We start from the raw sequence: 24,705 nt of genomic DNA, 5'->3' as shown, positions 1-24,705 counted from the left end.
TTAGAAAGTTTTTCCTAAGACCTATAAGGGTAGTTAAGTTCTGGAATATGTTTCCAGGGGCAGTTGTGAAATCTCCATCACTGGAAGTTTTTCAGAACAGGTTGGACAAACACCTGTCAGGGATGGTCTATATGGTGTTCTTGGTGCTGCCTGAGGGCAGGGTCTTGACTTGATGACAACTCAGATCATTTCCAGCCATATATTTATATAAGTCTAGGGAGTACCTGCCCGGGATGGGGCTGCTTGGAAGACAGTCTTCAATCCCACAGGATGGGGTGCACAGGGAGTGGGGTTTAATTTTCCAGTACACTCAGGATGGGGGCTTGGGGAGTGGGTTTGAGCCCCAGTGCCCATGTGTCATTCAGTTCTCTCTCTCCCACTGCCTCAGCCTGAAGGCATCAGTGGCTCCTCACGGATGAAGGGTGGGAGTGCCACCAAGATCCTGCTAGAGACATTGTTGCTGGGAGCACACAAGACAGCCTCCAAGGACACTGACATCTCAGAGAAGTAAGTCTCCGGTTACAGAGCTAGTAGGCTACACTAGGCAGGCAACCTCCCCCCAGTGCTGGAGTCCCCTGCTTGGCTGGGTACCCAGCTGGCCTATTGTTATGGTCGGGGATTGGCTGGGAATATTGATGTCATGCTGGGACATTGGGACAGGACCTCCGCACTTGACTGCTCCTGGTCAGACTGTGAATGGCATTGGGGCAGACAGGAGCTTGGCATGCACAGGTCCCATGAGTCCTCTCTATGTTCTTCCAATGTCTAGGTGCCTCCTGGAAATCCTGAGGACATATGAACGTGCTCACAAAGTCACCTATGCCCAGAGCAAAAAGATTGCTGCCTTGATGAAGCAAGCGGGCACCAGGTGAGGTGGGAAGGCATCTCCATTTCTGCTGGAGAAGTGGGGGCTGGGGATAGAAGGAAGGGGGAGAGGAAAGACGTGTAGGGTGCAGGACTACTCAGTGAACAGTGCGTGGGGGTGAGATGTGGTATATCAGATCCTCTGAGGCCCCCTGCTGGAGGCCTCATGGCCCTGGCACACCCTGCCCCCCAAAAAAGGCAGTAGAGAAGTCCTCCAAGCTACTTAGAGTGGCTGTGTAGGACACAGCCCAGCAGCCTAGTATAAGAAGAGTTGCAGGGCCAGAGGCAGTTCAGTTCCTTCTGGAGCTGTAGGGGTGTGGGTGGTGCATTCCTGGCTGGATAAGCTACAGAACCCCAGACAGGGCAGCGCTGCCAGAAGCCGGGGAGAGCAAGAAGGAGCCCTGAGCTGCTTGCTGGGACTCCATTAGGACAAGACCCTGAGGTAAGGGTGAAGATGGCATGGGGCCACGGGGAAGTAGCTCAGGGAATTAGAGAAGCCATGCAATATAATTAAAGGGACACAGCAGATGGCTACACTCTACAGGGTCCCTTGGCTGGGACCCAGAGTAGTGGGTGGGCCCAGGTCTCCCCAACGCTGCATTAGCCACTGTGGGGAAGTGGCCTGGGCGGTGAGCTGTAATTCAGAAGGGGAACTGAATTATAGTGGCCCAGCTGGAGAGCTGTAGCCAGGAAGCCCAAGAGGGCTAAGGCATTGTCTCCAGGGAGGGAGCTCTGGGGCATTGTTCTATCCCAGAGCAGGTACAATCAGAGAGAGCAGCACACACACTTGGCCAAGGGGATGCTCACGAGGGGTGAATGCACCCTGTTACAGGGGGGAAAAGCCAATTAATACCCACTAACCCCCCGTGCTGTGGTCTGCCCTGACCCCGCAATACCCCTGTGCTGTGCTCTGCCCCTACCCTCTGAGCATCCTGAGTAACCCGTCTGTGCTGTCCTTTCCCCAGCTTGCAGAAGAAGGCCTGTGTGTTCATGGTGGGCTGGCACACGCTGGGCATCATTGCCATCATGGATGGTGCTGAATGCATCTCAACGTTTGGGGCAGGTAAGGGAACTGGCTGTGTTGGAAAGAGCCCTGATGCCTCAAATAAAGGGTCTCTGTGATGTGAGAGAGGTGTCCAAGCTCCTTGCTCTGAGCTCCCCCTGCACCAGGCTTTTGATATATCATAGAGTCAATTGCTTGACCACACTTTGGTTCATTATTAAAATATATTCAAAAAACCAAATAACCAATATCAGGTTTATTGCTCTAAGCAAATAATAATATAGTGTCATCATGCCTCTGTGGGTCACAAGTGAGAATACCAGATGCAGGACAAACTGGTGAGAAACAGGGCGGACATACCCCAAAACTGGTGGTTATTCTCCCATAAGATATACCAATCCAGTAATACAAGTAAACTTCTGTCTCACCACACTGGCTAACCAGAAGTCAGAAACGCAGTATCCTTAAGTATCCCGGTCCTTGTTTCACCACCCAGACACTAGACTTAATGATGATTGGTTATTTAAAAGCAGTTTAATCAACCAAAGGGTTTTTCTGATCCCAAAGAACCAGCCACACACCCAGGTCAATATATAACTCGGATCTTACCCAATAATCATGCTATTGCCAATCCTTTGGCAATAGCGTGATTATCTAATATTTAATAGTCTAATAATCCTTTAGATATTATATAGTATTTAATATCTAAAGGATTATTTATAAGAAAAAAGAAAGAGGTGAAAGTTAAAATTGGTTAAAGGAATCAAATACATACAATAATGGCAAAGTTCTTGGATCGGGCTTGAAGCACTGATGGAATAAACTGCTGGCTTGTTAAGTCTCTGGTTGCTTCCAAATGCCTGGAAGGTCCTCGGTCCCTTGAAGTGGGTTCTAGCCCACGAAAGCTTATGTCCAAATAAATTTGTTAGCCTCCAAGGTGCCACAAGGACTCCTCGTTGTTTTTGCTGCTCTGAAACCCGTTAGTATTAAGTCCATAGTCCAGAGATCAGAGCAGGAAAAAGGCAAAATGGAGATGTTTCCAGGGCCTTTTGTAGCTTCTGTCATGTGGAGGGAAAATCATTGTTCCAAGTAAAGCCCTCAGCACAGTTTGTGGGAAAAGTACAGGCACACGAGATGGAGTTCATTACCACATAATCTCGTCACATGCCCTTGTATTCTTCAATGAGTCATAGCAGCCATTACCCTACTCTCTTTAGAACATCCTCAGGAAAGTCCATCAGTGGAGATAAGCTTCTTCCATGGCCCACTGTGTTAACTGATGGGCCGTCAGCTTGAATAGTCCATTCACAATGTGCTGACTAGACTGGATGTAAACTACTGTGTGGATATTACCATGGGAGCAAACACATTTGAAATACAAGTACAATAGTCAATATTTGTAACTTCAGAGACAAAAATGATACATGCAAACAAATAGGGTAATAACATTCAGTAAACCATAACTTTTCCATTGACACTTTACATGACATATTTTGTACAAGATTTGTTGTAATTATATAGCAGTGGTAGCAACAGCGTTCTACATGGTCCTATTTTAATCATACAACATCACATATAAGTACAGGAAAAAAGTTCAATCTGATACCAGTCTCCAGGAAGCTGTTGTGTACAGTGTTGTTACGGTCACCTTGCACAGAAGGTGTGCTCCAAAAGTTACAACCCTAACGCCATTTTTATACTCTGCCTGTTTACAAGTAAAAGGTATTGTGTACATCATCTAAAATTAGATTTAACCAATCAGTTTACCACCTTGTGTTTCTGGTATCATGATGTATACCTTATCTTTGTTCTGAACACATGCATTTCAGGTACCAAGGAGCATGAAGGCACCTCCTATGTTTGTACCAGGGTAGACCATTCATGTATATTGTCCTTTCCCTTTGGGACATTCCAGTCTTAGCCTGTGAGCGTAACATCCTACCAGGTGCTATGGAAAGACACTCATATGTCCTGATCCTGACAGTTTTCCTTTCTACTTAAACCAAAGCTTATTTCAGCTAACGCAAAGTGTTATGGATACTTGACATCGGTGAACAGAATTGTGGGGCAAGTATAATACAGTCAGTTAACATAACTTCCCAACACTTATACTAACTATGCCTAACATAGCATGTATTGGCTACCACAGCTTCATGAACAATTGCCTAGGTTCTAGCTCTGAGACCCCTTGACCCCCAGCCCCCAGGGAGCCTGCCGAGAGACTCCTGCACTCAGCCTCCAAGGACCCAGCAAGGAGACCCAGCTTGGGGATGCTGTCCCCCACACCCAGCCCTTGGGGATCCAGCTTGGGGATATCTTGCCCCACAAAGGCCCTCTAAGCAGGATTCCCAGGGTCTGTGGGGCAAACGTTCTCTGTTCTGGATCCCTGGGGACGGGAGGGCCAAGGGGTCTCTGAGCAGATACCTGGGGGCCAGGGGTCTCTCTGAGCAGGATACCTGCAGGTGGGATGCAAGAGTCTCTGAGCTGAATCCTGGGAGCTGGGGGTCAAAGGGTCTGCAAGCAGGACTCCCAAAGAATTGGGGGGAAGGGTTCTCTGAGCAGGTTTCCTGGGGGCTGGAGAGTAAGGAGTGCCCAAGCTGGATCCCCCGGGGTCAGAAGGAAATTTCTCTCTTTGCTGGATCCTAGGGTCTCCAAGCTGGATCCCTGTAGGCTGGGGGAAAAGGGGGTGTCTCAGCTGGATCTTGAGGGGCTGGGGGCAAGATATCCCCAAGTTGGATCCCTGGGGATCCTGCTCAGAGGCCGTTTGGCCACCAGGGATCCTGCTTGGAGATTCCTTGACCTCCAGCCTCTGGGATCCTGCAAAGAGACCCCTTGGCCCACAGCCCTGTTCCCTCTACCTCTGGGTCACCCCCTTGCTTTCCTACACAGACTACAATGACGTGCGGGGCTTTCTGATTGGGGATCGCAGTGAGATGTTCAACAAGGAGGCAGATCTGATAATGCAGGTAGGAGCTGGGCTGCAGTACGGGTGACGAACAAGGCCCTGGCTGTCAGGGTTACTCTAGGTGTGTTTTGGGTTTGTTGGAGCGGATTCTGGAGGAGATGAGATCCTGCTTGGCCTGGTGGGAGGGGGCTGGGGTGGTTGGGGAGTTCTAGCTGATTGTGAGCCCGCCCTTGGGTAGGTTCTAGGCGGGAAGTAAGTCCTGGGAGTAGTTCTGACCATGAGTCCGGGGCTGGACTCGGCTGGGGTGGCTACCAGGCAGGGTCTGATCTGAGGTAGCTTATGGGTGTGGTGAACCTCATGGTCTGGGATGGGTGCTGGGTGGGGAGTGGGTGCTGGCCTGGGGCGCATACTGTGGGGGCGTGGTGGACTCTGAGCGTGTGGTGATTCTTTGTGCCCATGCCTCTGGTTCCCGGAGCCTCCCAGGCTCATGGGCAGACAGGGACTGATACCCCTGTGCTCCCTGGTATCAGCGAAGGGAGGAGAGTGCTGCTATGTCGGGGAGCAAAGGGGGAGTCCCCATCGTGGGGAAGGATTCCCCAGTGTTAGGGACTGGAGGTGGAGTCCAGATGTCAGGGAGGATGAGGGGCCTGGTCTCAGGGTATGTGGAGAAACCTGGCTGGAGAGGGATGCATGGGGTCCTGGTTTGGGGGAGGGCAGGTGGAAGGTCCCAGTGGCAGGGTGTGGAGGGGGGACCCTGATGTTATGGGGGGGCATGGGGCCTTGGTGTCAGGAAGATGGGGGGACCTGGAGTAGGGCAGGAGAGAGCCAGGGAAGTCCCAGTGTTGTGAAGGGGATGGGGTTTGGGAAGGGAGGAGAGGGCTCTAATGTTGGGAATGGAAGGTAACCCTAGTGTCTGGGAGAGAAGGAGGGGGCTCCAGTGAAGGGGTGGATAGGGCGGCCCATGTGTCAGAGAGTTTAGCGGGAGCCCTGGCATCATGCTAAACAGGCTCCCTTTCTCTGGCAGGGCCCACAATTTGCCTTCTCTCAGGAGGACTTTGTGAAGACGATCCTTCCATCACTGACAGAGCTTGATACTGTTCTCTTCCTCTTCACGCTGGATGGTGAGGAGTGGCTGGGAGCTGAGGGAAGGGGTCAGCACTAGTTTGGGGGGGGAAGGAAGGAGCTGTTGTTCCCCCTGCTGGGCACTACCCTCTGCTGAGTGATCATGTCAGCCTCTTGCTGTGATTTATCTCGCCTCACCTCTCCCTAGTATGCTGAACGATTGAAAAGTTTGGGGTTGTTGTTACCTTGGAAAAAGACAAGTAAGAGGGAACACGATAAAAAAAATTATGAAAAGTATCTAAAACAATGCAGGGTCTAGAGATGGGAGATCAAGAGTATCTGTTCTCCCTGTCTCATAAGACAAGAATGAGGGGGAAGCTCACTGGGACTGAAAGGCAGCAAAGTAAAAACTGATCAAAGGAAATATTTTCCCACAAAGGCACAAGGGGCTTGTGGAACTCCCTGCCACATGACATAACAGACTAAGAGCCTGGCAGGATTCAGAGAGGGGTTAGACGTTCCTATGGGCATGAAGAATATCCAGAATTATCAGAGAAAATACAATACATATTTTTTAAACATGGGAGACCAGAACTGCACACGGTATTCCAGATGAGATCTCACCAGTGTCTTGTATAATGGTACTAACACTTCCCTGTCTCTACTGGAAATAGCTTGCCTGATGCATTCTAAGACTGCATTAGCTTTTTTCATGGCTGCATCACTTTGGCAGCTCTTAGGCATCCTGAGATCAACCAATACACCCAGGTCTTTCTCCTCCTCCGTCACTTCCAACTGATACATCCCCAGCAAAAATTCTTGTTAGTCCCAAAATGCATGACCTTGCACTTATTTAAATTTCATCCCATTTCTATTACTCCAGTTTTCAAGTTCATCCAGATCTTCTTGTATGATAATCGTGTCCTCCTCCATATTGGCAATACCTCCCAACTTTGTGTTATCCACAGATTTTATTAGCACACTCCAACTTTTTGTGCTAAGGTCAGTAATAAAAAAGTTTGGTCCCAAAACCAATCCTTGAGGAACTCTACTAGTAACCTCCTTCCAGCCTGACAGTTCACCTTGCAGAATGACCCATTGTAGTCTCTCCTTTAACGAGTTCCTTATCCATCTTTCAATTCTCAGATTAACCCCCATCTTATCCAATGTAACTAATAATGTCACTGCAGTCTAGATCTGTCATGGCAGAGCCAATCACACTGGGTCCGTTGCTGAGCTACAGGCAAACCAGGCCTGTTTGTGTTGTCTGGTAGAGGGGTGCAGCTGTTCTCTGATGTACCTCAGCAACAAGGCTTGGGAGGGAGTCCATGGACCTGTTACCCTCTTACCCTGGAGTTGTAGCAAAGAAAGTGAATGAGACAGAAGTAAGGTGAAAAGTATAGGCTGGGATGTGTATGTGTGTGTAAACATGTCTCTTGCATGTTGGTATGGTGATTTGGCTGATGTGCAAAGGACTCTTGACTCTGACTAGCTCTGGATCTTCCTGAATGACTGTCCAGAGCCTGGTTACCCCAGTCTTATGCTCCCCCTTGCTTTAAGATGACCTCACAGAGGTGGAGAAGCTTGTGGTTCAGGTGAAGGAGAAGACATCAAATGTCCAAGCACTTTCTCATGCCACTGTTGGGCAGTACCTTCCGGTGAGTAGAGAAGGCTCTTTGTCTCCATCCCAGGTGAGGGAACGGTCCTGTGGGAAATGGAGCTTGTGCTCATGTAATTAGACTGTACCCTGGTGCACGCCTAGAGGGGGCAGGGTTGGGGTTGCCTTCACTCTGGAATTCCTTAATTCCTTAACTGCTGAGGGGGAAGGGAGTGAGTCTTGCCCCATGGTGGCACTGGGTGCCCCTGGAGCTACTCTAACTTGCACCAAGGCCACACTGCCCCCAACCAGCCCTAAACCTCAGAGGTCAAAGAAGAACAAAAGAAGCCATCTGCAGCCTATACTTATCAACAAGTTACGTTCCTATCTAATAAGGTATTTCTCACCCAATGGTTAGTTTGTCCAGCGCTTGTCCCCACTGACACAGTCCCCTTCCCTAATGGATACCTACTTGGGACAATCGTCTGCTCTTACAGTCTTACCCCAGGGGGCCCACTCTCCCCAGAACTCTCGGTTTGGCTTTGTAAATCTCCAGCCTGCATCTACTCCAGACAGCAAACATAGGCTGTCTGATGGGTGTTCATTGTTCTCCTGTTTGGGTCAGCTCTGAGACTGCCCTCCCTCGAGAGCTAGATTTCACTCCCAACAGATTTAGAACACAATGTCCTGTGTTAGCTAACTCTAAAATTGTTTCCCATACAAACATCTCATAATAACCAGGATAATCAGCTAGAGCTTAGCTTTTGTCAGACCAAACACAACTCCCTTCGGTATAATATTGAGAAAACGGTGGGACTCAGTATCCCTGTCAGGACATGCTTGGGCACATCTGTCACAACAAGATTTCTGTTAGTATCTTTATCCTCACCAGGCCTCCCTCAAGAAGCTGTTTCCTTGCATCATGAGCATCATGTGGCCCATCCTGTTCCTGGAGTATGAGGGGAATTTTATCCAGGTAATGCATGACAAACCTGTTTGGATCCTGAGGTCGATTCCTAGCAGGGTGCCGACTGACTGGACTTTTGTGATTTCTGAGGTAAGTGAGGGGTGGCTGCAGGGCCGTGGCTCGCCCTGTGGGGAGGCGGGCCCGGCTGCTGCAGGGCCGTGGCTCGCCCTGTGGGGAGGCGGGCCCGGCTGCTGCAGGGCCGTGGCTCGCCCTGTGGGGAGGCGGGCCCGGCTGCTGCAGGGCCGTGGCTCGCCCTGCGGGGAGGTGGGCCCGGCTGCTGCAGGGCCGTGGCTGGCTTCCTCTGGCTGGCAGTTTGTGGCTGCCTAGTTCACGGGGGTCTGTTTTTCTGTATTTCACACAGAAGTTCCAGAGGGAGCTCAGCACCAAGTGGATCCTCAACACAGTCAGCACCGGGGCCCATGTCCTCAAGGGCAAAATTCTCCACAACTACATGGTGGACCTGAGAATCAGCAACTCCAAGCTCTTCTGGAGGGCGCTGTCCATCCTGCAGGTACTGAGGCCCAAGTCAATGGCCTAGCGAGGGAATAAGAAGGTAGCAGCATTACCAGTTATTACTTCAGAGTGTAGGGGGAGGCCCCAGTTGTGAGAAAGGCAGGAAGCAAGGTCAATAGCTAAGTGGGGCGGGGGGGGAGGAGGGAATCCTGGTGTGGCCCTTCTCTGGACATTGGCACTGCCCCCAGTGGGACCTTTTCAAGGCCAGGCAGAGCACCACAGCCCAGTAGCTGACCCTCCCGTCCTCCACCTCCCCCATCCCCTGTACCATAGCTGGGATCCTAATTCTGAGCATGAGAGAATCTCATCACCAAGATGCAGCCTTTGCAACAGTGCACCACAGTGTACTGCTAACCTGCTTTGTCCTATAGGTGGAAGTATATAGCCCACTATTTACATGGGGTAACTGGGGGAGAAGCCCAGCAGTATGAACATGGTGAGCATGTACCAGGCCATTATAGAACATGTGTTGGTGCCCCTCAAGCCGTCTCCTTGCTGTGCCGTGCTCTGAGGCAGATTGTGAGAGACGGCCAGGATGTTGGCTGATGTCGCATGTTGCTGGAGCTTGGTGGTCACTACTGTCTCAATTACTGGGCCTGGGAATGGGAGGTTGGAGATGGGACAGAAGTTGAAAAGGTCTCAAGGTTGCGTTTTGGCATTTCTCAGGGAGCTGGTAAGTGTTTCTCCCTGCCTACTCCGGTTAGTAGTGGGCATAGCTCTTTTATCATTCAGGAAGGGCAGGGATCCATTGCACAGGTTGTGGCTCTAATATTTTTCTGGGCTTCCTGGACTTCAGCTAGTGTGATGGGGAGGGTGGATGGATAATAGGATCTAGCTGGGGTTTTCTTGCCCAGTTATCTGTAACCTGGGCCTTTCTCTGTGCTGCCCCTGCCCAGCTAGCGTCCACACACATGTGCATGTACACACCCCCTGTCAGGGTTCGCTCCCCACTCTGAACTCTAGGGTACAGATGTGGGGACCCACATGAAAGACCCCCTAAGCTTATTTCTACCAGCTTAAGTTAAAAACTTCCCAAGGCACAAATCCTTCCTTGTCCTTGGATGACTACTGCTGCCACCACCAAGTGAGTTAGACAAAGATTCAGGAAAAGGACCACTTGGAGTTCCTGTTTCCCCAGAATATTCCCCCAAGTCCCTTCACCCCCTTTCCTGGGGAGGCTTGAGAATAATCTACCAACCAGATAGGTAAACAAGGTGAGCACAGACCAGACCCTTGGGTTTTTAGGACACTAAAAAACAATAAGATTCTTAAAAAACAGAACTTTATTATAAAGAAAAAAAGTAAAAAGCACCTCTGTAAAATTAGGATGGAAGGTAATTTTACAGGGTAATAAGACTTAAAACACAGAGGATTCCCCCGTAGGCACAACTTTAAAGTTACAAAAAACAGGGATAAACCTCCCTCTTAGCACAGGGAAAGTTTACAAGCTAAAACAAAAGATAATGTAACACATTCCTTGCTATTACTTACTATTTTTGTAATATTAGATGTATCATTTCAGTAGGAGCTGGATTACTTGGTTGGTCTCTCTCTGTCTCAGAGAGAACACACACAGAGCACAACAACAAAGCCTCTTCCCCCCCCCCCCATTTGAAAGTATCTTCTTTTCCCATTGGTCCTTCTGGTCAGGTGCCAACTAGGTTAATTGAACTGATTAACCCCTTACAGGTAAGGGGATTCTGTACCTCTGGCCAAGAGGGATTTTATATTACTGCATACGTAAAGGTTGTTACCCTTCCCTTTATATTTATGACATGCCCCCCCAAATCACAGATGGTGCGGGACAGTCTGTTCCACACTGGCTGTGATTTCTTCCTGGAGCTCTAGGAGAAAACAGAGTTAATAAGACACATGCACCTTTAGATATACTGTATAAAAACGAACAATATTTTTCACATTTTAAGGACGATTTTAACCAGTTGATTCTGGGAAATGTCCATAGGAGAGTGCATCAGCCACTTTGTTAGAAGCTCCTGAAATGTGTTGTATTTCAAAATCAAAATTTTGGAGACCTAAGTTCCACCAAAGAAGTTTATTACTGTCCTTGACAGTATGAAGCCACTTTAGCGCAGCATGGTCAGTTTGCAGGTGGAAACGCCGCCCCCAAACGTATGGGCATAGCTTTTTGAGAGCATACACAATGGCGTAACATTCCTTTTCACTGATTGACCAGTGGCTTTCCCTCTCAGTTTTTTGCTGAGAAACACGACAGGATGGAATTTTTGATCAGGTCCTTCCTGCATTAAAACTGCTCCCACACCGCGCTTGGATGCATCTGTGGTTACTAGGAAAGGTTTGTTAAAGTCTCTGGGGCCCTTAGCACAGGGTCAGACATGAGTGTTGCTTTAAGCTGGTTAAAGGCCTTCTGACACTCTTTTTAGTCCACTGCACTGCATTTGGCTGTTTCTTTTTGGTCAAGTCTGTCAGTAGGGCAGCAATTTGGCTGTAGTGCGGTACAAATCGCCTGTAATATCCGGCCAAGCCTAAGAAGGATTGGAACTGTTTCTTTGACTTTGGGACAGGCCACTTTTGGATAGCATCCACTTTGGCCTGTAGGGGGGTTGATAGTTCCTTGACCCACCTGGTGTCCAAGGTAAGTCGCTCTGTTTAGGCCTATTTGACACCTTTTAACCTTAACAGTTAGTCCTGCCTCTCTTATGCACTCATAGACTTTTTGCAGATGCTTCAGATGTTTTGCCCATGAATCAGAAAATATGGCCACATCATTAAGGTAGGTGACTGCAGATTTTCCCAATCGCACTAGGAGACTGTCTACAAGTTTCTGGAAGGTGGCGGGTGCATTCCGCAGCCCGAAAGGGAGCACATTAAATTCATACAGCCCGACCTGTGTGGTGAAGGCTGACCTTTCCTTGGTGGATTCATCTAGCGGTACCTGCCAAGGTGTGGATTGCACTCTCAGCAAATTTGGTTAAGTACAAGGTAGACATGAACTGGGCACATCCCAGTTTCTCCAGTAGCTCATCTGTGCGTGGCATTGGATAGTTGTCTGGGCGAGTTGCAGCATTTAGCTTACGGTAGACCATGCAAAAGCGTATCTCCCCATCTGGTTTGGGAACTAAAACTGCTGGAAATGCCCATGCACTGTTAGAGGGGCACATTACACCCATCTGTAGCATGTCCTGGATCTCCCGTTCTATAGCTGTTTTGGCTTGAGGAGACACCCGGGAAGGTTGGGCTTTAATTGGGCGAGCATTACCTGTGTCAATGGAGTGGTATGCCCGTTCGGTCTGTCCTGGGGTGGCTGAGAACATCGGTGTGAAGCTAGCGCACAGCTCCTTGATCTGCTGTTGCTGCCTACATCCGAGGGTCATAGAGAGATTCACCTCTTCCACACCACCGTTACTTTTTCCTTCATAGTAGACACCTTCAGGCCATTCAGCGTCCTCTCCTCTCTGGGCTGTAAACTGACAAACCTTTAATTCTTTGGAATAAAAGGGCTTTAGAGAATTAACATGGTACACTTTAGGGTTTAGGTGGGGGAATGCTATGAGATAGTTAGCTGCTCCCAGGCGCTCTTGGACCGTAAATGGCCCTTGCCATGACGCTTCCATCTTATGGGCCTGGAGCACCTTCAAGACCATGACCAGGTCCCCTACTTTGAAGGAACGCTCTCTGGCATGTTTATCATACCAGGCCTTTTGCTCTTCCTGAGCATCTGTTAGGTTTTCTTTAGCAAGGGCTAAAGAGTCTCAGAGGGTGTTTTATAGGTTGTTTACAAAGTTTCAAATGTTAGTTCTTGGAGAAGGCGTAAACCCCTCCCATTGCTGCTTCACCAACTGTAATGGCCCCTTAACCTTGCGGCCATACACATTTTCAAATGGTGAAAACCCTAAACTGGGATGTGGTACAGCTCTGTAGACAAAGAGCAACTGCTGTAACACTAGGTCCCAATGGTTGGAGTGCTCATTTACGAATGTACATACCATGGCCCCCAAAGTTTCATTATATTTCTCCACCAGGCCATTTGTTTGATGGTGGTAAGGAGTGGCAACCAAGTGATTTACCCTATGAGCTTCCCAAAGGCTTTCCATAGTTCCTGCCAGGAAATTAATTCCTGCATCTGTGAGGATGTCGGAGGGCCAACCTACCCTGGCAAAAATGTCTGCTAGTGCCTGGCACACACTTTTAGCCCTGGTGTTGCTTAGAGCTACTGCTTCCGGCCATCGGGTGGCAAAATCCATGAAAGTCAGTATCTACTGCTTTCCCCTGGGAAGGACCCAGAATATCCACAGCTACTTGCTGAAATGGAACCTCAGTTCATCACTGGATAGTGGACCTCGACTTGGTCCCTCAGGAAGCGATGCGGGGGATGGGGCTGGTTCCGGGGACAGTGACCCAATCTCCGCAGGTGCACTTGGTTGGGGTTCAGGCTCCGGCTGAGCTTCTTGTGCAGGTTTAGCTGCTGCTACCAAGGCAGGCTCGGTGGGGCCCTCTGGTGTAGGGGTTGCAGACGGGGTTGCAAGCGCTGGACTCAGTGCTGGCAATGGTTTTGGTGCTGGTTGCTCTGCCGGTTCTGGTTCTGGGTCTGGCTCTGGCTGGGTCTCTGTGACTGGGTCCACTACTGCTGTCGCAGATGTTTGCCTGGGGGTCCAGTTCCACCACCTCAGTCTGGGTCTCTGGTATCACAGACTGGGCCCTTGTCAAAGGCTCAGGAACAGAGCTAGGCATGACAGCTTGCTTAGCCTGGCTGCAGGTGACCATTCCCACCCTCTTAGAATCATAGAATATCAGGGTTGGAAGGGACCTCAGGAGGTCATCTAGTCCAACCCCCTGCTCAAAGCAGGACCAATCCCCAATTAAATCATTCCAACCTAGGGCTTTGTCAAGCCTGACCTTAAAAACTTCTAAGGAAGGAGATTCCACCACCTCCCTAGGTAACGCATTCCAGTGTTTCACCACCCTCCTAGTGAAGAAGTTTTTCCTAATATCCAACCTAAACCTCCCCCACTGCAACTTGAGACCATTACTCCTTGTCCTGTCCTCTTCTACCACTGAGAATAGTCCAGAACCATCCTCTCTGGAACCACCTCTCAGGTAGTTGAAAGCAGCTATCAAATCCCCCCTCATTCTTCTCTTCTGCAGACTAAACAATCCCAGTTCCCTCAGCCTCTCCTCATAAGTCATGTGTTCCAGACCTCTAATCATTTTTGTTGCCCTTCGCTGGACTCTCTCCAATTTATCCACATCCTTCTTGTAGTGTGGGGCCCAAAACTGGACATAGTACTCCAGATGAGTACTAGGCTGGCTAACCTAGTGAGGAGGGCTTTAAACTAGGTTCACCGGGGGAAGGAGACCAAAGCCCTGAGGTAAGTGGGAAAGCGGGATACCGGGAGGAAGCACAGGCAGAAATGTCTGTGAGGGGAGGGCTCCTGCCTCATACTGAGAATGAGGGGTGATCAGCAGGTTATCTCAAGTGCTTATATACAAATGCACAAAGCCTTGGAAACAAGCAGGGAGAACTGGAGGTCCAGGTGACGTCAAGGAATTATGACGTGATTGGAATAACAGAGACTTGGTGGGATAAATCACACGACTGGAGTACTGTCATGAATGGTTATAAACTGTTCAGGAAGGACAGGCAGGGCAGAAAAGGTGGGGGAGTAGCACTGTATGTTAGGGAGCAGTATGACTGCTCAGAGCTCCGGTACGAAACTGCAGAAAAACCTGAGTGTCTCTGGATTAAGTTTAGAAGTGTGAGCAACAGGAGTGATGTAGTGGTGGGAGTCTGCTATAGACCACCGGACCAGGGGGATGAGCTGGATGAGGCTTTCTTCCGGCAGCTCGCGGAAGCTACTAGATCGCACGCCCTGGTTCTCATGGGTGACTTTAATTTTCCTGATATCTGCTGGGAGAGCAATACAGCGGTGCATAGACAATCCAGGAAGTTTTTGGAAAGCGTAGGGGACAATTGGCTAGATTGTCAGGCTCAACGGGTAGTGATCAATGGCTCCATGTCTAGTTGGCAGCCGGTGTCAAGTGGAGTGCCCCAGGGGTCGGTCCTGGGGCCGGTTTTGTTCAATATCTTCATAAATGATCTGGAGGATGGTGTGGATTGCACTCTCAGCAAATTTGCGGATGATACTAAACTGGGAGGAGTGGTAGATACGCTGGAGGGCAGGGATAGGATACAGAGGGACCTAGACAAATTGGAGGATTGGGCCAAAAGAAATCTGATGAGGTTCAATAAGGATAAGTGCATGGTCCTGCACTTAGGACGGAAGAACCCAATGCACTGCTACAGACTAGGGACTGAATGGCTAGGCAGCAGTTCTGCGGAAAAGGACCTAGGGGTGACAGTGGACGAGAAGCTGGATATGAGTCAGCAGTGTGCCCTTGTTGCCAAGAAGGCCAATGGCATTTTGGGATGTATAAGTAGGGGCATAGCAAGCAGATCGAGGGACGTGATCGTCCCCCTCTATCTGACATTGGTGAGGCCTCATCTGGAGTACTGTGTCCAGTTTTGGGCCCCACACTACAAGAAGGATGTGGATAAATTGGAAAGAGTCCAGCGAAGGGCAACAAAAATGATTAGGGGTCTAGAACACATGACTTATGAGGAGAGGCTGAGGGAACTGGGATTGTTTAGTCTGCGGAAGAGAAGAATGAGGGGGGATTTGATAGCTGCTTTCAACTACCTGAGAGGTGGTTCCAGAGAGGATGGTTCTAGACTATTCTCAGTGGTGGAAGAGGACAGGACAAGGAGTAATGGTCTCAAGTTGCAGTGTGGGAGGTTTAGGTTGGATATTAGGAAAAACTTTTTCACTAGGAGGGTGGTGAAACACTGGAATGCGTTGCCTAGGGAGGTGGTGGAATCTCCTTCCTTAGAAGTTTTTAAGGTCAGGCTTGACAAAGCCCTGGCTGGGATGATTTAATTGGGGATGGGTCCTGCTTTTGAGCAGGGGGTTGGACTAGATGACTTCCTGACGTCCCTTCCAACCCTGATATTCTATGATTCTATGAGGCCTCACCAATGTCGAATAGAGGGGGACGATCACGTCCCTCGATCTGCTCGCTATGCCCCTACTTATACATCCCAAAATGCCATTGGCTTTCTTGGCAACAAGGGCACACTGCTGACTCATATCCAGCTTCTCGTCCACTGTCACCCCTAGGTCCTTTTCCACAGAACTGCTGCCTAGCCATTTGGTCTCTAGTCTGTAGCTGTGCATAAAACTAGCTTGGCTAGTTTTATGTTGTTGGCCAAGTCTTCCCCCCGGGAGCATGGGAATGGGATAATCATCATAGACTGCAAAAGTCCACATTCCTGACCAGCCCTTGTACTGAACAGGCAACTTGGCTGTAGGCAAGTCAAAAGAGTTTGACTTGAAGGGTTGAATCGTCCCTTGGGCCTCTAGATTGATGAATTTGGGGTCCACTAGGGATTGATGGATAGCTGACACCTGTGTTCCAGTGTCCTTCCATGCGATAACCTTCTTCCCACCCACACTCAGTTTCCCTTCGTTCTGAGGGTATCTGGGAGGCATCTGGGCCTGAGGACCTTTGGTGTGACCCCAGTGCAATGAACTGCAAACTGTTGGGGTTCTTGGGGCAGTTGGCCTTTACATGCCCCAGCTTGTTACATTTAAAACATCGCCCAGCTGACTGGTCAATGGGGCGAGGTGGGTTGCTGGAGAATGGTGTGGTGGGACAATAAGGTGTCTGGGGTTTTCCTTGGGGTGTAGTTGGGGCCTTGGGCTGCCCCTGGTGGTAGGATGTGGTCTCGGGGTGTCCCTTCTGGTATCCGCCCAAACTGCGACCAGGGTTGTTCCTCTCTGCTACCTCCATCTGTTTTGTTCTGATTTGCCCTGCCTTTCTGACAGTCTGGGACTGTTCGTATTGATCAGCATAAGAAGCAAGACTTTCTGCTGAGTCCATTTTCTTATCCCATAAACACTGTTTTACATCATCATTGGTCATAGTCAGGAACTGCTCCTGGACAACCAAATCACACATTCCTTTAAAGCTAGTTACACCCCTTCCTTTGATCCATTTATCTAACGGATCCTTTATCTGGTTTACATAAGCCACATTACTTAGTCCAGCCTCTCTCTTAAGGGCTCTAAATTTCACTCTGTAAGTTTCAGGTGTAATTTGAAATTGCTTCAAAACCAAATCCTTGAATTTACCATAGACAGAAGCATCCTCAATAGGCATTTTGTTGAATATGTTCAGAGCTCTTCCAGTCAATTTTGCTACCAATGTGGTCATCTTGTGATCTTCAGGAATTGCATGGAGAGTGCACAGTCTTTCAAAGGTGATGAAATATTCAGCAGTATCACTGGATTAATCATACTGTGGACATAGTCGCTCCCGTTTGTGGATTTTTGGGGAGGTGGAGCCAACTGCTGAAGGGTTTTGTCCTTTTAACTTTATCACCTCCAGTTCATGCTTCCTCTCTCTTTCCCTCTCCTCCTGAGCATGCTGCCTCTCTTTTTCCTTCTTCTCCCTAGCAGCTTTTTCTCTGGCCACTTGTGCATCAATCTCCATCTGTTTTAATTCCAGTTGTCTTTCATGTTCCTTCTTTCTTTCTTCAGCTTCCAATCTTGCTAAATCTAGTTTCTTTTGGACATCACTTTCTGTCATCCTAACCTCCCTGCACTTAGCCTGCCTAACCCGAGAGCTAGAAAGAAAAAAAACCCTAGCTTGTGAATTCCCTTGCTGTAGCTTAAATACTCTGCCCTGAGGCAGAGAAGAAAGAGGAAAAAAACCCCAAAACCTCCAGCTGCTCTCAGCTTAAAAAAAAAGTGTCCTTTTAAAACAACAACAACAACAAACCTCCCTGACTTCAAGCAAGTAAAAGAAAAAATACTTTCTTTTTAAAATCCTGAGGTCTGTGCTTCTGGTTCAGAATGATCCCACCGTGCTGCTACCATGTCAGGGTTCCCTCCCCACTCTGAACTCTAGGGTACAGATGTGGGTACACACATGAAAGACCCCCTAAGCTTATTTCTACCAGCTTAAGTTAAAAACTTCCCAAGGCACAAATCCTTCCTTGTCCTTGGATGACTACTGCTGCCACCACCAAATGAGTTAGACAAAGATTCAGGAAAAGGACCACTTGGAGTTCCTGTTTTCCCAAAATATTCCCCCAAGTCCCTTCACCCCCTTTCCTGGGGAGGCTTAAGAATAATCTACCAACCAAATAGGTAAACAAGGTGAGCACAGACCAGACTCTTGGGTTTTTAGGACACTAAAAAACAATTAGATTCCTAAAAAACAGAACTTTATTATAAAGAAAAAAAGCACCTCTGTAAAATTAGGGTGGAAGGTAATTTTACAGGGTAATAAGACTTAAAACACAGAGGATTCCCCCCCTAGGAACAACTTTAAAGTTACAAAAAACAGGGATAAACCTCCCTCTTAGCATAGGGAAAATTCACAAGCTAAAACAAAAGATAATGTAACGCATTCCTTGCTATTACTTACTATTTTTGTAATATTAGATGTATCATTTCAGTAGGAGCTGGATTACTTGCTTGGTCTCTCTCTCTGTCTTGGAGAGAACACACACAGAGCACAAAAACAAAGCCTCTTCCCCCCCCCCTTTTTTTATATTACTGCATACGTAAAGGTTGTTACCCTTCCCTTTTATATTTATGACACCCCCATTCACCCAACCCTGGCTGGGGCTGTCATCTCTGATGTCATACACAACTCTGAGTTTGCCCATCCCCCAGCCAAGCCATGTAGATTTGGAGCAGACAGGAGCCAGCCTTGCTTCCCAGCCATTCTGGCTGTCGTAGTCCTCTTCTCAGTGTTACTTACCACTCCCCCTGGTTCCCTGGCCTGCTCAGGATCAGTGTACAGGGCTCTGCAAATGCCGCTTGCTGAGCCTTATGAGAGCCACTCCAGCACCATTCCTGAGCTGCGCTGAAATGGAATCTGGTCTCTGTCCCTGCTCTGACTGGCATGCTCTCCCCACAGCGGTTCACGGGGCACTCCCAGGCCAGGTGCCTAGAGGGCCTGCTGCAGACCATATATGACGCTGAGGTGCTCTCAGATGACATTCGCAATACAGAGATCTCCAAACATATTGCAATAGCAACGGAGAAGAAGAAGGTAACAAGGCCCATGCCCTGTCTCTCCTCAGCACCCCACCTCATGGTGTCATGCACGGTGGGGCCCCAGCCCACTGGCTCCAGTCTGCTCAGATGTGCGTCTCGATGGGTCTGGTGCAAACTCTGGCACCTGTAACACCAGCACAGGGACATGCAGCAACAGCTTTCGAAGGCAGGAGACAGAATTTCAGGTGGTTGGTGTGGGGCGAAGATTGGGAGCCACCTTCCAAAAACCATCATGAGTGCTGGGGCTTCCCCTTGCAGAGGGGTGAGGCTCTCGGGAGGCACCAGCAGGCAGGTTTCCCCCTGGAAGGGGGGAGGCCACCCCAGATGCATTAAGTAGACAAGTGGGGTGCTGATGCCCCCAAATCCCTAGCAGGTGGTGCTCCCCTTAGCACCTGCACACCAGGGCCTGTGCAACTGGCTGAGCTGGTGGGGAAATGAGCTGGTGAGCGCTCCCCCTGCCTGATTCTGACACTGTCTCCTCTTATCTCCCAGGTTGTCCCCACAGCCCTTCTGTGCCTGCTGCGGAACTGCTCAGTGCAGGAGGCTCAGCTGCGGCTTGACACCTCCCCATCCATCCGAGCAGCCATTGAGTCCTCACTGAATGCTCCGGGGCGCAAACGGGGTGCAGACAAATCAGACTCCACAGGCAGGAGCATGTAGGAGGCAGCACCCATCCACTAAGGGGACTATGTGGGGAGGGAAGGGCCTAGCATCATTAACTTCTGTACGGATCCAGCAGTGTGGGCTGTCTTCCAGGCAGGGAGAGAAGCCAACTCCCTGAACAAGAGCAGCAGCTGGGATCTGGTGAACACGAGCAGCACCTGCCTAGATGGGAGGCCGAGTGCCATGGGCTCTCCTGTTAGCTCCTGGTGGGAGGGGACATTACCTGGAGGTGGGAGTCTTGTGTTCTCTAAGAGCCTGAATTTCTTTGGAGGATCATGTGCTCCCCAGGGGTCTGGATTGCTCTGGGTGAGCTAATCTCTGATGGATGGGGTCGGGGGGGTATCAGTTTACCCTGGGGAATCAGGGTGTGGGGTGCACTGTAATCCTTTGAGCAGGTCAGCTGTTCTCTCTGTTCTGGGGAGGAGGAAGAGTCACTCTGTGATATGAGCTCCAGAGGGAAGTTGTTCTGTAATCCCCAGAGCATGGGGTGGGTTGTACGTGTGGGGCTGGATGTTGTCACCTTGTGTTCTGTGATCTCCTGGGAGGTGGGAGGGCTGAGTCACCCTGTGAGCCCTGCAGGGGGGATGTGTGATTGGGGGGGGGTCACGCTGTGATCTCTGCTGTTGTCTCTTCATTGCTTTTGTTTGTTCTTCTTTTTTTAAATAAACTTCTGTTTGCCCAGCTGTCTGTGCTGTCAGCTCAGCTATGAGGGACTCATGGGCATCTTCCCAGCTTGTGCAAGACCAGAGCTGGCAGCAGAGGGGATGTGTGCCCACCCGTTCCAAACCGTACTGATTGCCAGCCGCCCCCAGGGCCTGTCTGTCAGGGCCTAGGCACAGCCCCACCCTACCAGTAGGGGCTGGAGGGGAAGGGGTGTCTGCATTGTGGCAGTTATTCACTGAGTGGCTGGAGGGCCAGGGCTGTCAAAAACCCTTGTATTTGTCCCTGTGTCCAGCAGCTTCCACACACCCCTGCCATGGCAAACTCCTTTGTTGCATTATCTCTGGAGGTGGGATGATGGATGTTGGAGCTGGAGGTTCGATGTGAGGAACTTGCCTTGCAACAGTCCTGTGTTCTAAAGCTGTGGGGGCACCCCTTGCCTTTGCTTTAGGCACCACATTACCAGGACACTGACAGACAGGAACTGTGGTGGGCATTGTCCTTGACTTTGTAATCATCTCCCTCCTAGTGCTGTCACGCCATCCCTGCATCTCCAAACTCGGTTTGGCTGCACTCTGAGAAAAACAAGATTATGGCGCAATTCTCAGGCAGCAGAACTGAGCTTTCTGGCCGGGCTGGGCAGTCAGTACATTCCTGGGCTTGTAGCCAGCATGGCATAGAATAACCTTTCCCCTTGCCGCAGGGCCTGCGGAGCCCCTGCTATGAGGGCCGCCTCCTCTTTAGCATTTGGCAACCTAGCATTCTGGCTGCTGTGCACCACCTGATCAGTATAGACTGAGGGCCAGAGCGTTGGCTGTAGCTAAGATTCACCTCTGCAATTCTCAACCCTGGGGCCTGCAGGCGGCTCTAGCTTATTCTGGATGCTAACACTCCCTAGGGGCAGAAACAGGCCAGTGTAGTAGCAGGGATCCTGGTCCCAGCCCACATTATCATGAAGGGGGGTTTGTTCTAACTGCTAAGTCAACTCCCACCCCCTCTGCTGACCTGATGGTCCTGTGGCTCCCTGGCCAGACTCTGCCAGCAGCAAGGCACAGAGCAGCCACCTCGTAGCCAGGTCTGGCCCACAGATGTCAAACCACTCAGGCCCAGCATGCACCTGCCGAGCCACACACATTACTGTTCATCATCATCATCACTTGGGTGTGTTGGAGCGAGTGGGGTCAGGGTGAGGTGGAGGAGTGCTCAGGAACATGGAAGCGGGGGGTATTGGGCCTGAGAGAGCATGTGGGGAGGGGGTGTTGGGCATTTGAGGGAGTCAGGGTGCATGAAGAGGCAGTGCTGGATGTGTGGCACTGGGGCAGCTGGGTATGTAAGAAGGAGTGAGGGCAGGCCTGGGGAAAGAGGATGGCAGGTCCATGGGAGAGGCAGGCATGTGGAAGTGAGGGGGTAGGTGCATGGAGCTGGGAGGTGATTGGGCACATGGAGGTGGGTTAGGTGTGTAGGGGAAAGAGGGATCGGGCACATGGAGGTAGGGGGTTGGGCATGTGAAGACTGGAGATCAGGCATGGGGTGAAGGAGAGGTGGATGCATGGAGGTTGGGGGCTCAGGCAGGTGGGGGTTGGGCATGTGGGGGGGTCACGCATGTGGAAGTGGAGGGTCAAGCCTGTAAAAGCAAGTGGGGTTGAGTGAGTCCGGTTGGGTGCATGGAAGCAGAGGGGGTTTATGCATGTGGAGGTGGAAGGGTTGGGTGTGGAGGGGGTAATCATAGAATATCAGGGTTGGAAGGGACCCCAGAAGGTCATCTAGTCCAACCCCCTGCTCAAAGCAGGACCAATTCCCAGTTAAATCATCCCAGCCAGGGCTTTGTCAAGCCTGACCTTAAAAACCTCTAAGGAAGGAGATTCTACCACCTCCCTAGGTAACGCATTCCAGTGTTTCACCACCCTCTTAGTGAAAAAGTTTTTCCTAATATCCAATCTAAACCTCCCCCACTGCAACTTGAGACCATTACTCCTCGTTCTGTCATCTGCTACCATTGAGAACAGTCTAGAGCCATCCTCTTTGGAACCCCCTTTCAGGTAGTTGAAAGCAGCTATCAAATCCCCCCTCATTCTTCTCTTCTGCAGGCTAAACAATCCCAGCTCCCTCAGCCTCTCCTCATAACTCATGTGTTCCATTCCCCTAATCATTTTTGTTGCCCTTTGCTGGACTCTCTCCAATTTATCCACATCCTTCTTGAAGTGTGGGGCCCAAAACTGGACACAGTACTCCAGATGAGGCCTCACCAATGTCGAATAGAGGGGGACGATCACGTCCCTCGATCTGCTCGCTATGCCCCTACTTATACATCCCAAAATGCCATTGGCCTTCTTGGCAACAAGGGCACACTGCTGACTCATATCCAGCTTCTCGGCCACTGTCACCCCTAGGTCCTTTTCCGCAGAACTGCTGCCGAGCCATTCGGCCCCTAGTCTGTAGCGGTGCATTGGGTTCTTCCATCCTAAGTGCAGGACCCTGCACTTATCCTTATTGAACCTCATCAGATTTCTTTTGGCCCAATCCTCCAATTTGTCTAGGTCCTTCTGTATCCTATCCCTCCCCTCCAGCGTATCTACCACTCCTCCCAGTTTAGTATCATCCGCAAATTTGCTGAGGGTGCAATCCACACCATCCTCCAGATCATTTATGAAGATATTGAACAAAACCGGCCCCAGGACCGACCCTTGCGGCACTCCACTTGATACTGGCTGCCAACTAGACATGGAGCCATTGATCACTACGGTTGAGCCCGACAATCTAGCCAGCTTTCTACCCACCTTGTAGTGCATTCATCCAGCCCATACTTCCTTAACTTGCTGACAAGAATACTGTGAGAGACTGTGGGGGGGTTTGAGCACGTGGGGGCGGAGGGGTTGGATGTGTGTGTGTGTGGGGGGGTTGAGCACGTGGAGGCGGAGGGGTTGGGTGTGTGTGGGGCGGTTGGAGCACGTGGAGGTGGGGGGGTTGGGTGTGTGTGTGGGGGGTTGAGCACGTGGAGGCGGGGGGGTTGGGTGTGTGTGGGGCGGTTGGAGCACGTGGAGGTGGGGGGGTTGGGTGTGTGTGGGGGGGGTTGAGCACGTGGAGGCGGGGGGTTGGGGGTGTGTGTGGGGGTTGAGCACGTGGAGGCGGAGGGGTTGGGTGGGTGTGGGGGGGGGGTTGAGCACGTGGAGGCGGAGGGGTTGGGTGGGTGTGTGTGGGGAGTTGAGCACATGGAGGCGGGGGGGTTGGGTGTGTGTGGGGGGGTTGAGCACGTGGAGGCGGAGGGGTTGGTTGGGTGTGTGGGGGGGTTTGAGCACGTGGAGGCGGAGAGGTTGGGTGGGTGTGTGGGGCGGTTTGAGCACGTGGAGGCGGGGGGGTTGGGTGTGTGTGGGGGGGTTTGAGCACGTGGAGGCGGGGGGGTTGGGTGTGTGTGGGGGGGTTTGAGCACGTGGAGGCGGAGGGGTTGGTTGGGTGTGTGGGGGGTTTGAGCACGTGGAGGCGGAGGGGTTGGGTGTGTGGGGGGGGTTGAGCACGTGGAGGCGGAGGGGTTGGGTGTGTGTGGGGGGGGTTGAGCACGTGGAGGCGGGGGGTTGGGTGTGTGGGGGGGGGGTTGAGCACGTGGAGGCGGGGGGGTTGGGTGTGTGTGGGGGGTTGAGCACGTGGAGGCGGAGGGGTTGGTTGGGTGTGTGGGGGGTTTGAGCACGTGGAGGCGGAGGGGTTGGGTGTGTGTGTGGGGGGTTGAGCACGTGGAGGCGGAGGGGTTGGGTGTGTGTGTGGGGGGTTGAGCACGTGGAGGCGGAGTGGTTGGGTGTGTGTGAGGGGGTTTGAGCACGTGGAGGCGGGGGGGTTGGTTGGGTGTGGGGGGGTTGAGCACGTGGAGGTGGAGGGGTTGGGTGTGTGGGGGGGCGTTGAGCATGTGGACGCGGAGGGGTTGCGTGTAGGGGGGTTGAGCACGTGGAGGCGGAGGGGTTGGGTGTGTGTGTGGGGGGGGTTGAGCACGTGGAGGCGGGGGGGTTGGGTGTGTGTGGGGGGGGTTGAGCACGTGGAGGTGGAGGGGTTGGGTGTGGGGGGGGGTTGAGCACGTGGAGGGGTTGAGTGGGGGGGGTTGTGCATGTGGAGGGGTTGGGTGTGTGTGGGGCGGTTTGAGCATGTGGAGGCGGGGGGGTTGGGTGTGTGTGGGGGGTTGAGCACGTGGAGGCGGGGGGGTTGGGTGTGTGTGGGGGGTTTGAGCACGTGGAGGTGGAGGGGTTGGGTGTGTGTGGGGGGGGTTGAGCACGTGGAGGCGGGGGGGTTGGGTGTGTGGGGTGGGGTTTGAGCACGTGGAGGCGGGGGGGTTGGGTGTGTGTGGGGGGTTTGAGCACGTGGAGGTGGAGGGGTTGGGTGTGT

General features: G+C 51.2%; 1 protein-coding gene across 5 annotated transcripts in view; it reads left to right on the top strand.

Moving 5' to 3' along the window:
* The window catches only part of GCKR (glucokinase regulator), a 43,864-nt gene extending 23,577 nt beyond the window's left edge, over nt 1–20,287 (top strand). For 3 of the 5 annotated variants that reach the window (XM_084624585.1, XM_084624586.1, XM_084624584.1), the window contains 10 exons: nt 389–507; nt 770–868; nt 1,830–1,927; nt 4,757–4,833; nt 5,797–5,893; nt 7,395–7,492; nt 8,324–8,488; nt 8,760–8,909; nt 18,878–19,012; nt 19,510–20,287. In XM_084624585.1, coding sequence (XP_084480711.1) covers nt 389–507; nt 770–868; nt 1,830–1,927; nt 4,757–4,833; nt 5,797–5,893; nt 7,395–7,492; nt 8,324–8,488; nt 8,760–8,909; nt 18,878–19,012; nt 19,510–19,677 — 1,206 coding nt within the window. In that variant the 3' untranslated portion in view covers nt 19,678–20,287. The remainder of the gene's footprint in view (nt 1–388; nt 508–769; nt 869–1,829; nt 1,928–4,756; nt 4,834–5,796; nt 5,894–7,394; nt 7,493–8,323; nt 8,489–8,759; nt 8,910–18,877; nt 19,013–19,509) is intronic. The other 2 variants (XM_084624588.1, XM_084624587.1) reach the window with 1 other exon arrangement.
* The last annotated feature ends 4,418 nt before the right edge of the window (nt 20,288–24,705 follow it).

Source organism: Lepidochelys olivacea (assembly GCF_965140295.1).
Source record: "Lepidochelys olivacea isolate rLepOli2 genome assembly, chromosome: 3".
In the NCBI taxonomy this organism is placed as follows: domain Eukaryota; kingdom Metazoa; phylum Chordata; order Testudines; family Cheloniidae; genus Lepidochelys; species Lepidochelys olivacea.
Note: the sequence above shows the minus strand (reverse complement) of the source record. Positions and strands in the feature narration are given on the sequence as shown.